This window comes from Somniosus microcephalus, chromosome 30 (assembly GCF_052327205.1).
Source record: "Somniosus microcephalus isolate GS21.2 chromosome 30, FLI_Smic_1.0, whole genome shotgun sequence".
NCBI classification, from domain to species: domain Eukaryota; kingdom Metazoa; phylum Chordata; class Chondrichthyes; order Squaliformes; family Somniosidae; genus Somniosus; species Somniosus microcephalus.
The window spans coordinates 2,328,729-2,343,851 of NC_141016.1; the positions used below are offsets into that span (position 1 = coordinate 2,328,729).

Sequence of the window (15,123 nt, forward strand, 5' to 3'; positions counted from 1 at the left end):
CAAAAGTGCGTTGTGAAGGTAAGTGATGGGTGCAAGTATGGAGAGGTGAGTATCTGAGGTGAGTGGAAAGTGTTAGAAAAAGTTTACTTACCTTTGTTTCTTCCTGCAGGCTTCAGTCGGTGGGGATGCGGAGAGTCTCGCTCCTCCGCTTTGGGGATGACAGATGGCCGTTGTATTCTCCAATGCAACAACCATCTAACTTCTGCAAAAGAAAGAGGTTTGATGAGGTCTTGAATTCAAGAGCTCATCGAACTACAGAGAATGTCAGTGTTTGACTGCTTCACAGCTGTCAAACGATGACAATTCATCTGTCAAAAATGAAACGTCATACATTGACGTTCTTTGTAACCGGCTTTCCCTTAATTGGCCTGCTAAGCCCACTGGGCAGGCTCAACAAGGTCAATCAAGGGAAAATAGCGTGGGTTGGCCAGAAGTTGATGGAGGCGGGACTGAAACCCGACAAGTGGGAGTCCCGCCTCCAAAAGCTCCCCATTGGCAAAATCACCCCCATTATTTCCATCCCTGTCTGCCACACTCAAAAATCTGCATATTTTTTATACTTCCCTCTGACTGAGTCCTCCCAGCTGCTCCTCCTACACAGACGGCGATGTTCCCCTATCCTCCTCAGGCCTAGGACCACTAATACCACACCCTTGCCTCTGGTAACCCCTGTGGAGAGAGTAACAGAGTTAATGTTTCAGGTCTTTGAGCTGTGTTGCTGGTCATGACCCTGGCTGTACATTTATTAAGCGCTTACTGCACTTTCCTTATCTGAGTAGAGATGCAGTCACATCTTAAGCAGCTTAAAGCGCGTTCCTGAGTTATTTCGCTATACAGCTTATCTTAGGAGTGGGAGTGGCAATCTCTAAAGGACTGCCTCTTCACAGAGCCTGTTTATTGATTTAGACCACTTCGTGTCCATTCACAGTATAAGCGCAGTGTCTTAAATTACAGAGGCTTTGAAGTTTGGTGCTGGGAAAGGCCTTGGACACTTCAGTGAGGCAAAGTTGGTTCCTGCCTTGGGCCACCTTGTGGGCAGATTCACCATGAAAACAGATTTGGCCATTTAACAGAATCGGGTTGAGACCAGCCTCGGCTCAGTGGATCTGATTGAAATGGAGCGAGGCTGGGGCTGCTTTAGGTGACTTGATGAAGCCATGTCGAGATGCTCAAGAGGTGAGCTTGGAATTGACCAAACTCTTCATCCTGTCAGTCAGCTGAAGCAAGAAGTCTGGGCACACGCACCGCGCTGTGTCAGCCGTGACTCAGTGGGCAGCACTCACGTCTCTGAGTCAAGAAGGTTCTGGGTTCAAGGCCCACTCCAGAGACTTGAGCACAAATATCTAGGCTGACACTCCAGTGCAGTACTGAGGGAGCGCCGCACTGTCGGAGGGGCAGTACTGAGGGAGCGCCGCACTGTCGGAGGGGCAGTACTGAGGGAGCGCCGCACTGTCGGAGGGGCAGTACTGAGGGAGCGCTGCACTGTCGGAGGGGCAGTACTGAGGGAGCACTGCACTGTTGGAGGGTCAGTACTGAGGGGCACTGTCGGAGGTGCCATCTTTCAGATGAGACGTTAAACCGAGGCCCCGTCTGCTCTCTCAGGTGGACATAAAAGATCCCACGGCCACTATTTTGAAGAAGAGCAGGGGAGTTCTCCCCGGTGTCCTGGGCCAATATTTATCCCTCAACCAACATCACTAAAACAGATGATCTGGTCATTATCACATTGCTGTTTGTGGGAGCTTGCTGTGCGCAAATTGCTTGCCACGTTTCCTACATTACAACAGTGACTACACTTCAAAAAGTACTTCATTGGCGGTAAGTGCTTTGGGACGTCCTGAGGTTGTGAAAGGCGCTGGAGAAATGCAAGACTTTCTTTATGTGTGGGTGGGTGGCAGGGCCCTCCCTCTCTGCCCTTTGACTGCTCCATCTTGTAGGCATGACGTTCTTTGATGCCATCGTCCAGTCGCCTCTAAGTCGGGGTTTCTAAACGTGTTGGTTAACCTGCAGTAATCCGATTCACCTCCTCTTCCCAGATCGGAATTGTTCTACATTATTCGTCCCTCTCCACCCTGCTCTGGATCGGAGTGTCGGCGAGGGTCATTTACAAGGAGGTGACGCAGAAGGTACAGCGACAGCAGGAACTCGAGCTGCCTCCGCCCGCCCAGCGCCCAATGCTCAGGTACAGCAGGGGGTGGGACCGGGTCAAGGCGATGGTGACTTTGCACCAAGTCCGAGACTAAAGCCTTGAAACTGATGGTTTCAGATATTTCCAAATTGTTTTATTGAATACTGACATAAACTGTTACAGGAAGGGAATCTGTGCAACGTTCTTGAGAAGTCATTTTTTAAAATTTTGCGTTCCCTGGCAACATGAGATATCGTCACATCCTTCATGGAACTGTAAAGACTTAACAGCTCGTAAAGAGGCCATGGCTATCTGCTTTGTTCTTAACTCGCGCTCTCTGCGCTATTGAAGGTTGATCCTCTTACTCTTCCTCCATTAACTCTGCGTTTCTGACCTCACTTCCCCTCTTTTCCCTCTCCATTCTTCACCCGATCCCACGGTGCATTCGTCACACTTTTTCAGATTGGGAAGCCTCTGTAGCCGCATTGTCCTGCCCTCTTGTGGTGCGATGGCTGAATCAGTACATCTCCACCTCCTCCCGCCCATCACTGGGACCATGAAGATCTAGTTCCATTCAATTCTTCAAAGACTCGGTTTCTTCAAGTCCATTAACAGCCCCACCAATTACCGTTGCTGGTTCCATCCTTAGTCGTCCCTCATTTATTCATATCCTTGGCCTCACTCTCTCCTTGATGCTGACTCGAGCTCCCATTGCTAAAGCGACTGCAAGAAGCTCGGTTCACTGTCTCGTGGCCAACAATCCTATTTCCCTTCAACAACTCTTATCCCTCCATCAACCTTTAAGTTGGTCCATAACTTGAATTATTCCCTTTTGGCAACTCTCCCATACTTCTGGATAGTTTACAAGAGAAAGCTGGCCACGGGCAGTCTCTTTCTCTCACCTCTGGCCCCCAATGCCTCTCCCTCCATTGTAACCTCTCTCTATCTTACTGATCACTCTTTAGCCAGTGATTCTCTGAATTAACTTCTCCTTAACTTCTTCAGTTCCAAATATGCCGTCAAACCACTCTTTCTCATCCTGACATCCCAACTGCATTGAAATAAAGATTCATCGTACCATCTCCTACCCTAACTTAGTCTTTCCCATGCCCTCAAACACTATTCCACTCCTCACGTCCCTCGTTCTTTCCTTCTATCTGCAACTTCCAGCAGCTTCAAGCTTCGCCCAATTGCGACCTCCTGATTTATCTTGCCCTCTCCCTTTTCTCCTTTGGTTGAAGCTTGCTGGTGTCGTGTGTTCAAATCCTGTCCTTTGTGCAGTGCTTGTCCGAGGCTCGGGCCAGATCATGAATGTGTTTTCTTTCTCTGTGCAGGTTCTATCTCATCGCTGGAGGTATTCCCTTAATTATATGCGGGATCACCGCAGCCGTCAATCTGCACAATTACAGCGACTACAGCCCATAGTGAGTATCTGTTCAACTCTGTCCATTGGAGGAGTTGAGTGTGTTTACTCAGCTCCAACCATTATAGGGCTTTGCCCACACGACAACATTGGCTGCATTCCACTGGCTGCGAGGCGCTATATAAATGCAGGTTGTTCCTCGCCTTTCTTTCTTCAAGTGGATCAGATTATTTATGACACAATGTTTTTTATTGGCTTTTGATTGTCCCAAGATCAGAAAGAAGCGGCTGTAATCGTAGCCCAATCTATTCCAAATGAAGATTGTCTTTGTCACCTCCAGACTCGACTATCCCAACGCTCTCCTGGCCTGGCCTCCCACCTTGCACCCTCCGTAAACTTCAGCTCATCCAAAACTCTGCTGGCCGTGTCCTAACTCGCACCGAGTCCCGTTCACCCATCACCCCCTGTCCTCTGCCCCCCGTGTCCTAACTCGCACCCAGTCTCGCTCACCCATCACCCCCTTTCCTCTGCCCCCGTGTTCGAACTCGCACCCAGTCTCGCTCACCCATCATCCCCTGTCCTCTGGCCCCCTGTGTCCTAACTCACACCGAGTCCCGTTCACCCATCACCCCCTGTCCTCTGCACCCCGTGTCCTAACTCGCACCGAGTCCCGTTCACCCATCACCCCCTGTCCTCAAGCCCCGTACCCTAACTCACACCCAGTCCCGTTCACCCATCATCCCCTGTCCTCTGCCCCCCGTGTCCGAACTCGCAGCGAGTCCCGTTCACCCATCGCCCCCTGTCCTCTGTCCCGTGTCCTAACTCGCACCGAGTCCCGTTCACCCATCACCCCCTGTCCTCTGCCCCACGTGTCCTAACTCGCACCTAGTCTCGCTCACCCATCATCCCCCTGTCCTCTGGCCCCGTGCCCTAACTCACACCCAGTCCCGTTCACCCATCATCCCCTGTCCTCTGCCCCCCATGTCCGAACTCGCAGCGAGTCCCGTTCACCCATCACCCCCTGTCCTCTGCCCCCCCCGTGTCCTAACTCGCACCCAGTCCCGCTCACCCATCATCCCCCTGTCCTCTGGCCCCGTGCCCTAACTCGCACCCAGTCCCGTTCACCCATCACCCCCTGTCCTCTGCCCCCCGTGTCCGAACTCGCAGCGAGTCCCGTGCACCCATCACCCCCTGTCCTCTGCCCCCCCGTGTCCTAACTCACACCCACTCCCGTTCACCCATCACCCCCTGTGCTCGCTGCTCCCCGTGTCCTAACTCGCACCCAGTCCCATTCACCCATCACCCGCTGTCCTCGTGTCCTAACTCGCACCCAGTCCCGTTCACCCATCACGATCCCTGTCCTCTGCCCCCCCGTGTCCTAACTCGCACCGAGTCCCGTTCACCCATCACCCCCTGTCCTCTGCCCCCCGTGTCCTAACTCGCACCCAGTCCCATTCACCCATCACCCCCTGTCCTCTGCCCCCCGTGTCCTAACTCGCACCGAGTCCCGTTCACCCATCACCCCCTGTCCTCTGCCCCCCGTGTCCTAACTCCCACCCAGTCCTGTTCACCCATCACCCCCTGTCCTCTGCCCCCCGTGTCCTAACTCGCACCCAGTCCTGTGCACCCATCACCCCCTGTCCTCTGCCCCCCGTGTCCTAACTCACACCGAGTCCCGTTCACCCATCACCCCCTGTCCTCTGCCCCCCCGTGTCATAACTCGCACCCAGTCCCGTTCACCCATCACCCCCTGTCCTCTGCCCCCGTGTCCTAACTCGCACCCAGTCCCGTTCACCCATCACCCCCTGTCCTCTGCCCCCCGTGTCCTAACTCGCACCCAGTCCCGTTCACCCATCACCCCCTGTCCTCTGGCCCCCCCGTGTCCTAACTCGCACCCAGTCCCGTTCACCCATCACCCCCTGTGCTCGCTGCTCCCCGTGTCCTAACTCGCACCCAGTCCCATTCACCCATCACCCCCTGTCCTCGTGTCCTAACTCGCACCCAGTCCCGTTCACCCATCACCCCCTGTCCTCTGCCCCCCCGTGTCCTAACTCGCACCGAGTCCCGTTCACCCATCACCCCCTGTCCTCTGCCCCCCGTGTCCTAACTCGCACCCAGTCCTGTTCACCCATCACCCCCTGTCCTCTGCCCCCCGTGTCCTAACTCGCACCCAGTCCTGTGCACCCATCACCCCCGTCCTCTGCCCCCCGTGTCCTAACTCACACCGAGTCCCGTTCACCCATCACCCCCTGTCCTCTGCACCCGCGTGTCATAACTCGCACCCAGTCCCGTTCACCCATCACCCCCTGTCCTCTGCACCCCCGTGTCCTAACTCGCACCCAGTCCCGTTCACCCATCACCCCCTGTCCTCTGCCCCCCGTGTCCTAACTCGCACCCAGTCCCGTTCACCCATCACCCCCTGTCCTCTGCCCCCCCCGTGTCCTAACTCGCACCCAGTCCCATTCACCCATCACCCCCTGTCCTCTGCCTTCCGTGTCCTAACTCGCACCCAGTCCCGTTCACCCATCACCCCCTGTCCTCTGCCCCCCGTGTCCTAACTTGCACCCAGTCCCGTTCACCCATCACCCCCTGTCCTCTGCCCCCCGTGTCCTAACTCGCACCCAGTCCCATTCACCCATCACCCCCTGTCCTCTGCCCCCCGTGTCCTAACTCACACCGAGTCCCGTTCACCCATCACCCCCTGTCCTCTGCCCCCCCGTGTCCTAACTCGCACCGAGTCCCGTTCACCCATCACCCCCTGTCCTCTGCCCCCCCGTGTCCTAACTCGCACCCAGTCCTGTTCACCCAACACCCCCTGTCCTCTGCCCCCCGTGTCCTAACTCGCACCCAGTCCTGTGCACCCATCACCCCCTGTCCTCTGCCCCCCGTGTCCTAACTCACACCGAGTCCCGTTCACCCATCACCCCCTGTCCTCTGCCCCCCCGTGTCATAACTCGCACCCAGTCCCGTTCACCCATCACCCCCTGTCCTCTGCCCCCCGTGTCCTAACTCGCACCCAGTCCCGTTCACCCATCACCCCCTGCCCTCTGCCCCCCCGTGTCATAACTCGCACCGAGTCCCGTTCACCCATCACCCCCTGTCCTCTGCCCCCCGTGTCCTAACTCGCACCCAGTCCTGTTCACCCATCACCCCCTGTCCTCTGCCCCCCGTGTCCTAACTCGCACCCAGTCCTGTGCACCCATCACCCCCTGTCCTCTGCCCCCCGTGTCCTAATTCACACCGAGTCCCGTTCACCCATCACCCCCTGTCCTCTGCCCCCCCGTGTCATAACTCGCACCCAGTCCCGTTCACCCATCACCCCCTGTCCTCTGCCCCCCGTGTCCTAACTCGCACCCAGTCCCGTTCACCCATCACCCCCTGTCCTCTGCCCCCCGTGTCCTAACTCGCACCCAGTCCCATTCACCCATCACCCCCTGTCCTCTGCCCCCCGTGTCCTAACTAGCACCCAGTCCCATTCACCCATCACCCCCTGTCCTCTGCCCCCCCCGTGTCCTAACTCGCACCCAGTCCCGTTCACCCATCACCCCCTGTGCTCGCTGCTCCCCGTGTCCTAACTCGCACCCAGTCCCATTCACCCATCACCCCCTGAACTCGTGTCCTAACTCGCACCCAGTCCCGTTCACCCATCACCCCCTGTCCTCTGCCCCCCCGTGTCCTAACTCGCACCGAGTCCCGTTCACCCATCACCCCCTGTCCTCTGCCCCCCGTGTCCTAACTCGCACCCAGTCCTGTTCACCCATCACCCCCTGTCCTCTGCCCCCCGTGTCCTAACTCGCACCCAGTCCTGTGCACCCATCACCCCCTGTCCTCTGCCCCCCGTGTCCTAACTCACACCGAGTCCCGTTCACCCATCACCCCCTGTCCTCTGCCCCCCCGTGTCATAACTCGCACCCAGTCCCGTTCACCCATCACCCCCTGTCCTCTGCACCCCCGTGTCCTAACTCGCACCCAGTCCCGTTCACCCATCACCCCCTGTCCTCTGCCCCCCGTGTCCTAACTCGCACCCAGTCCCGTTCACCCATCACCCCCTGTCCTCTGCCCCCGCCGTGTCCTAACTCGCACCCAGTCCCATTCACCCATCACCCCCTGTCCTCTGCCCTCCGTGTCCTAACTCGCACCCAGTCCCGTTCACCCATCACCCCCTGTCCTCTGCCCCCCGTGTCCTAACTCGCACCCAGTCCCGTTCACCCATCACCCCCTGTCCTCTGCCCCCCGTGTCCTAACTCGCACCCAGTCCCATTCACCCATCACCCCCTGTCCTCTGCCCCCCGTGTCCTAACTCACACCGAGTCCCGTTCACCCATCACCCCCTGTCCTCTGCCCCCCCGTGTCCTAACTCGCACCGAGTCCCGTTCACCCATCACCCCCTGTCCTCTGCCCCCCGTGTCCTAACTCGCACCCAGTCCTGTTCACCCAACACCCCCTGTCCTCTGCCCCCCGTGTCCTAACTCGCACCCAGTCCTGTGCACCCATCACCCCCTGTCCTCTGCCCCCCGTGTCCTAACTCACACCGAGTCCCGTTCACCCATCACCCCCTGTCCTCTGCCCCCCCGTGTCATAACTCGCACCCAGTCCCGTTCACCCATCACCCCCTGTCCTCTGCCCCCCGTGTCCTAACTCGCACCCAGTCCCGTTCACCCATCACCCCCTGCCCTCTGCCCCCCCGTGTCATAACTCGCACCGAGTCCCGTTCACCCATCACCCCCTGTCCTCTGCCCCCCGTGTCCTAACTCGCACCCAGTCCTGTTCACCCATCACCCCCTGTCCTCTGCCCCCCGTGTCCTAACTCGCACCCAGTCCTGTGCACCCATCACCCCCTGTCCTCTGCCCCCCGTGTCCTAATTCACACCGAGTCCCGTTCACCCATCACCCCCTGTCCTCTGCCCCCCCGTGTCATAACTCGCACCCAGTCCCGTTCACCCATCACCCCCTGTCCTCTGCCCCCCGTGTCCTAACTCGCACCCAGTCCCGTTCACCCATCACCCCCTGTCCTCTGCCCCCCGTGTCCTAACTCGCACCCAGTCCCATTCACCCATCACCCCCTGTCCTCTGCCCCCCGTGTCCTAACTCGCACCCAGTCCCATTCACCCATCACCCCCTGTCCTCTGCCCCCCCCGTGTCCTAACTCGCACCCAGTCCCGTTCACCCATCACCCCCTGTGCTCGCTGCTCCCCGTGTCCTAACTCGCACCCAGTCCCATTCACCCATCACCCCCTGTCCTCGTGTCCTAACTCGCACCCAGTCCCGTTCACCCATCACCCCCTGTCCTCTGCCCCCCCGTGTCCTAACTCGCACCGAGTCCCGTTCACCCATCACCCCCTGTCCTCTGCCCCCCATGTCCTAACTCGCACCCAGTCCTGTTCACCCATCACCCCCTGTCCTCTGCCCCCCGTGTCCTAACTCGCACCCAGTCCTGTGCACCCATCACCCCCTGTCCTCTGCCCCCCGTGTCCTAACTCACACCGAGTCCCGTTCACCCATCACCCCCTGTCCTCTGCCCCCCCGTGTCATAACTCGCACCCAGTCCCGTTCACCCATCACCCCCTGTCCTCTGCCCCCCGTGTCCTAACTCGCACCCAGTCCCGTTCACCCATCACCCCCTGTCCTCTGCCCCCCGTGTCCTAACTCGCACCCAGTCCCATTCACCCATCACCCCCTGTCCTCTGCCCCCGTGTCCTAACTCGCACCCAGTCCCGTTCACCCATCACCCACTGTCCTCTGCCCCCCGTGTCCTAACTCGCACCCAGTCCCATTCACCCATCACCCCCTGTCCTCTGCCTCCCCCGTGTCCTAACTCGCACCCAGTCCCGTTCACCCATCACCCCCTGTGCTCGCTGCTCCCCGTGTCCTAACTCGCACCCAGTCCCATTCACCCATCACCCCCTCTCCTCGTGTCCTAACTCGCACCCAGTCCCGTTCACCCATCACCCCCTGTCCTCTGCCCCCCCGTGTCCTAACTCGCACCGAGTCCCGTTCACCCATCACCCCCCGTCCTCTGCCCCCCGTGTCCTAACTCGCACCCAGTCCTGTTCACCCATCACCCCCTGTCCTCTGCCCCCCGTGTCCTAACTCGCACCGAGTCCCGTTCACCCATCACCCCCTGTCCTCTGCACCCGCGTGTCATAACTCGCACCCAGTCCCGTTCACCCATCACCCCCTGTCCTCTGCCCCCCGTGTCCTAACTCGCACGCAGTCCCGTTCACCCATCACCCCCTGTCCTCTGCCCCCCGTGTCCTAACTCGCACCCAGTCCCATTCACCCATCACCCCCTGTCCTCTGCCCCCCCGTGTCCTAACTCGCACCCAGTCCCGTTCACCCATCACCCCCTGTCCTCTGCCCCCCGTGTCCTAACTCGCACCCAGTCCCATTCACCCATCACCCCCTGTCCTCTGCCCCCCCGTGTCCTAACTCGCACCCAGTCCCATTCACCCATCACCCCCTGTCCTCTGCCCCCGTGTCCTAACTCGCACCCAGTCCCATTCACCCATCACCCCCTGTCCTCTGCCCCCCGTGTCCTAACTCGCACCCAGTCCCGTTCACCCATCACCCCCTGTCCTCTGCCCCCCGTGTCCTAACTCGCACCCAGTCCCATTCACCCATCACCCCCTGTCCTCTGCCCCCCCCGTGTCCTAACTCGCACCCAGTCCCGTTCACCCATCACCCCCTGTGCTCGCTGCTCCCCGTGTCCTAACTCGCACCCAGTCCCATTCACCCATCACCCCCTGTCCTCGTGTCCTAACTCGCACCCAGTCCCGTTCACCCATCACCCCCTGTCCTCTGCCCCCCCGTGTCCTAACTCGCACCGAGTCCCGTTCACCCATCACCCCCTGTCCTCTGCCCCCGTGTCCTAACTCGCACCCAGTCCTGTTCACCCATCACCCCCTGTCCTCTGCCCCCCGTGTCCTAACTCGCACCCAGTCCCGTTCACCCATCACCCCCTGTCCTCTGCCCCCCCGTGTCCTAACTCGCACCGAGTCCCGTTCACCCATCACCCCCTGTCCTCTGCCCCCCGTGTCCTAACTCGCACCCAGTCCTGTTCACCCATCACCCCCTGTCCTCTGCCCCCCGTGTCCTAACTCGCACCCAGTCCTGTGCACCCATCACCCCCTGTCCTCTGCCCCCCGTGTCCTAACTCACACCGAGTCCCGTTCACACATCACCCCCTGTCCTCTGCCCCCCGTGTCCTAACTCGCACCCAGTCCCGTTCACCCATCACCCCCTGTCCTCTGCCCCCCGTGTCCTAACTCGCACCCAGTCCCGTTCACCCATCACCCACAGTCCTCTGCCCCCCGTGTCCTAACTCGCACCCAGTCCCATTCACCCATCACCCCCTGTCCTCTGCCCCCCCCGTGTCCTAACTCGGACCCAGTCCCGTTCACCCATCACCCCCTGTGCTCGCTGCTCCCCGTGTCCTAACTCGCACCCAGTCCCATTCACCCATCACCCCCTGTCCTCGTGTCCTAACTCGCACCCAGTCCCGTTCACCCATCACCCCCTGTCCTCTGCCCCCCCGTGTCCTAACTCGCACCGAGTCCCGTTCACCCATCACCCCCTGTCCTCTGCCCCCCCGTGTCATAACTCGCACCCAGTCCCGTTCACCCATCACCCCCTGTCCTCTGCCCCCCGTGTCCTAACTCGCACCCAGTCCCGTTCACCCATCACCCCGTCCTCTGCCCCCCGTGTCCTAACTCGCACCCAGTCCCGTTCACCCATCACCCCCTGTCCTCTGCCCCCACCGTGTCCTAACTCGCACCCAGTCCCATTCACCCATCACCCCCTGTCCTCTGCCCCCCGTGTCCTAACTCGCACCCAGTCCCATTCACCCATCACCCCCTGTCCTCTGCCCCCCCCGTGTCCTAACTCGCACCCAGTCCCGTTCACCCATCACCCCCTGTGCTCGCTGCTCCCCGTGTCCTAACTCGCACCCAGTCCCATTCACCCATCACCCCCTGTCCTCGTGTCCTAACTCGCACCCTGTCCCGTTCACCCATCACCCCCTGTCCTCTGCCCCCCCGTGTCCTAACTCGCACCCTGTCCCGTTCACCCATCACCCCCTGTCCTCTGCCCCCCGTGTCCTAACTCGCACCCAGTCCTGTTCACCCATCACCCCCTGTCCTCTGCCCCCCGTGTCCTAACTCGCACCCAGTCCCGTTCACCCATCACCCCCTGTCCTCTGCCCCCCCGTGTCCTAACTCGCACCGAGTCCCGTTCACCCATCACCCCCTGTCCTCTGCCCCCGTGTCCTAACTCGCACCCAGTCCTGTTCACCCATCACCCCCTGTCCTCTGCCCCCCGTGTCCTAACTCGCACCCAGTCCTGTGCACCCATCACCCCCTGTCCTCTGCCCCCCGTGTCCTAACTCACACCGAGTCCCGTTCACCCATCACCCCCTGTCCTCTGCCCCCCCGTGTCATAACTCGCACCCAGTCCCGTTCACCCATCACCCCCTGTCCTCTGCCCCCCGTGTCCTAACTCGCACCCAGTCCCGTTCACCCATCACCCCCTGTCCTCTGCCCCCCGTGTCCTAACTCGCACCCAATCCCATTCACCCATCACCCCCTGTCCTCTGCCTCCCGTGTCCTAACTCGCACCCAGTCCCATTCACCCATCACCCCCTGTCCTCTGCCCCCCCGTGTCCTAACTCGCACCCAGTCCCGTTCACCCATCACCCCCTGTGCTCGCTGCTCCCCGTGTCCTAACTCGCACCCAGTCCCATTCACCCATCACCCCCTGAACTCGTGTCCTAACTCGCACCCAGTCCCGTTCACCCATCACCCCCTGTCCTCTGCCCCCCCGTGTCCTAACTCGCACCGAGTCCCGTTCACCCATCACCCCCTGTCCTCTGCCCCCCGTGTCCTAACTCGCACCCAGTCCTGTTCACCCATCACCCCCTGTCCTCTGCCCCCCGTGTCCTAACGCGCACCCAGTCCTGTGCACCCATCACCCCCTGTCCTCTGCCCCCCATGTCCTAACTCACACCGAGTCCCGTTCACCCATCACCCCCTGTCCTCTGCCCCCCCGTGTCATAACTCGCACCCAGTCCCGTTCACCCATCACCCCCTGTCCTCTGCCCCCCGTGTCCTAACTCGCTCCCAGTCCCGTTCACCCATCACCCCCTGTCCTCTGCCCCCCCGTGTCATAACTCGCACCCAGTCCCGTTCACCCATCACCCCCTGTCCTCTGCCCCCCGTGTCCTAACTCGCACCCAGTCCCGTTCACCCATCACCCCCTGTCCTCTGCCCCCCGTGTCCTAACTCACACCCAGTCCCATTCACCCATCACCCCCTGTCCTCTGCCCCCCGTGTCCTAACTCGCACCCAGTCCCGTTCACCCATCACCCCCTGTCCTCTGCCCCCCGTGTCCTAACTCGCACCCAGTCCCATTCACCCATCACCCCCTGTCCTCTGCCCCCCGTGTCCTAACTCGCACCGAGTCCCGTTCACCCATCACCCCCTGTCCTCTGCCCCCCGTGTCCTAACTCGCACCCAGTCCTGTTCACCCAACACCCCCTGTCCTCTGCCCCCCGTGTCCTAACTCGCACCCAGTCCTGTGCACCCATCACCCCCTGTCCTCTGCCCCCCGTGTCCTAACTCACACCGAGTCCCGTTCACCCATCACCCCCTGTCCTCTGCCCCCCCGTGTCATAACTCGCACCCAGTCCCGTTCACCCATCACCCCCTGTCCTCTGCCCCCCGTGTCCTAACTCGCACCCAGTCCCGTTCACCCATCACCCCCTGCCCTCTGCCCCCCCGTGTCATAACTCGCACCGAGTCCCGTTCACCCATCACCCCCTGTCCTCTGCCCCCCGTGTCCTAACTCGCACCCAGTCCTGTTCACCCATCACCCCCTGTCCTCTGCCCCCCGTGTCCTAACTCGCACCCAGTCCTGTGCACCCATCACCCCCTGTCCTCTGCCCCCCGTGTCCTAATTCACACCGAGTCCCGTTCACCCATCACCCCCTGTCCTCTGCCCCCCCGTGTCCTAACTCGCACCCAGTCCCGTTCACCCATCACCCCCTGTCCTCTGCCCCCCGTGTCCTAACTCGCACCCAGTCCCATTCACCCATCACCCCCTGTCCTCTGCCCCCCGTGTCCTAACTCGCACCCAGTCCCATTCACCCATCACCCCCTGTCCTCTGCCCCCCCCGTGTCCTAACTCGCACCCAGTCCCGTTCACCCATCACCCCCTGTGCTCGCTGCTCCCCGTGTCCTAACTCGCACCCAGTCCCATTCACCCATCACCCCCTGTCCTCGTGTCCTAACTCGCACCCAGTCCCGTTCACCCATCACCCCCTGTCCTCTGCCCCCCCGTGTCCTAACTCGCACCGAGTCCCGTTCACCCATCACCCCCTGTCCTCTGCCCCCCATGTCCTAACTCGCACCCAGTCCTGTTCACCCATCACCCCCTGTCCTCTGCCCCCCGTGTCCTAACTCGCACCCAGTCCTGTGCACCCATCACCCCCTGTCCTCTGCCCCCCGTGTCCTAACTCACACCGAGTCCCGTTCACCCATCACCCCCTGTCCTCTGCCCCCCCGTGTCATAACTCGCACCCAGTCCCGTTCACCCATCACCCCCTGTCCTCTGCCCCCCGTGTCCTAACTCGCACCCAGTCCCGTTCACCCATCACCCCCTGTCCTCTGCCCCCCGTGTCCTAACTCGCACCCAGTCCCATTCACCCATCACCCCCTGTCCTCTGCCCCCCGTGTCCTAACTCGCACCCAGTCCCGTTCACCCATCACCCACTGTCCTCTGCCCCCGTGTCCTAACTCGCACCCAGTCCCATTCACCCATCACCCCCTGTCCTCTGCCCCCCCCGTGTCCTAACTCGCACCCAGTCCCGTTCACCCATCACCCCCTGTGCTCGCTGCTCCCCGTGTCCTAACTCGCACCCAGTCCCATTCACCCATCACCCTCTCTCCTCGTGTCCTAACTCGCACCCAGTCCCGTTCACCCATCACCCCCTGTCCTCTGCCCCCCCGTGTCCTAACTCGCACCGAGTCCCGTTCACCCATCACCCCCCGTCCTCTGCCCCCCGTGTCCTAACTCGCACCCAGTCCTGTTCACCCATCACCCCCTGTCCTCTGCCCCCCGTGTCCTAACTCGCACCGAGTCCCGTTCACCCATCACCCCCTGTCCTCTGCACCCGCGTGTCATAGCTCGCACCCAGTCCCGTTCACCCATCACCCCCTGTCCTCTGCCCCCCGTGTCCTAACTCGCACGCAGTCCCGTTCACCCATCACCCCCTGTCCTCTGCCCCCCGTGTCCTAACTCGCACCCAGTCCCATTCACCCATCACCCCCTGTCCTCTGCCCCCCCGTGTCCTAACTCGCACCCAGTCCCGTTCACCCATCACCCCCTGTCCTCTGCCCCCCGTGTCCTAACTCGCACCCAGTCCCATTCACCCATCACCCCCTGTCCTCTGCCCCCCCGTGTCCTAACTCGCACCCAGTCCCATTCACCCATCACCCCCTGTCCTCTGCCCCCGTGTCCTAACTCGCACCCAGTCCCATTCACCCATCACCCCCTGTCCTCTGCCCCCCGTGTCCTAACTCGCACCCAGTCCCGTTCACCCATCACCCCCTGTCCTCTGCTCCCCGTGTCCTAACTCGCA

General features: G+C 60.8%; 1 protein-coding gene across 1 annotated transcript in view; it reads left to right on the forward strand.

Moving 5' to 3' along the window:
- The window catches only part of adgra2 (adhesion G protein-coupled receptor A2), a 246,628-nt gene that overhangs the window by 218,913 nt on the left and 12,592 nt on the right, over positions 1-15,123 (forward strand). Inside the window, exons 17-18 of the mRNA XM_085970888.1 lie at positions 2,037-2,182; positions 3,463-3,552. Of these exons, the coding sequence (XP_085827014.1) occupies positions 2,037-2,182; positions 3,463-3,552 (236 nt within the window). The remainder of the gene's footprint in view (positions 1-2,036; positions 2,183-3,462; positions 3,553-15,123) is intronic.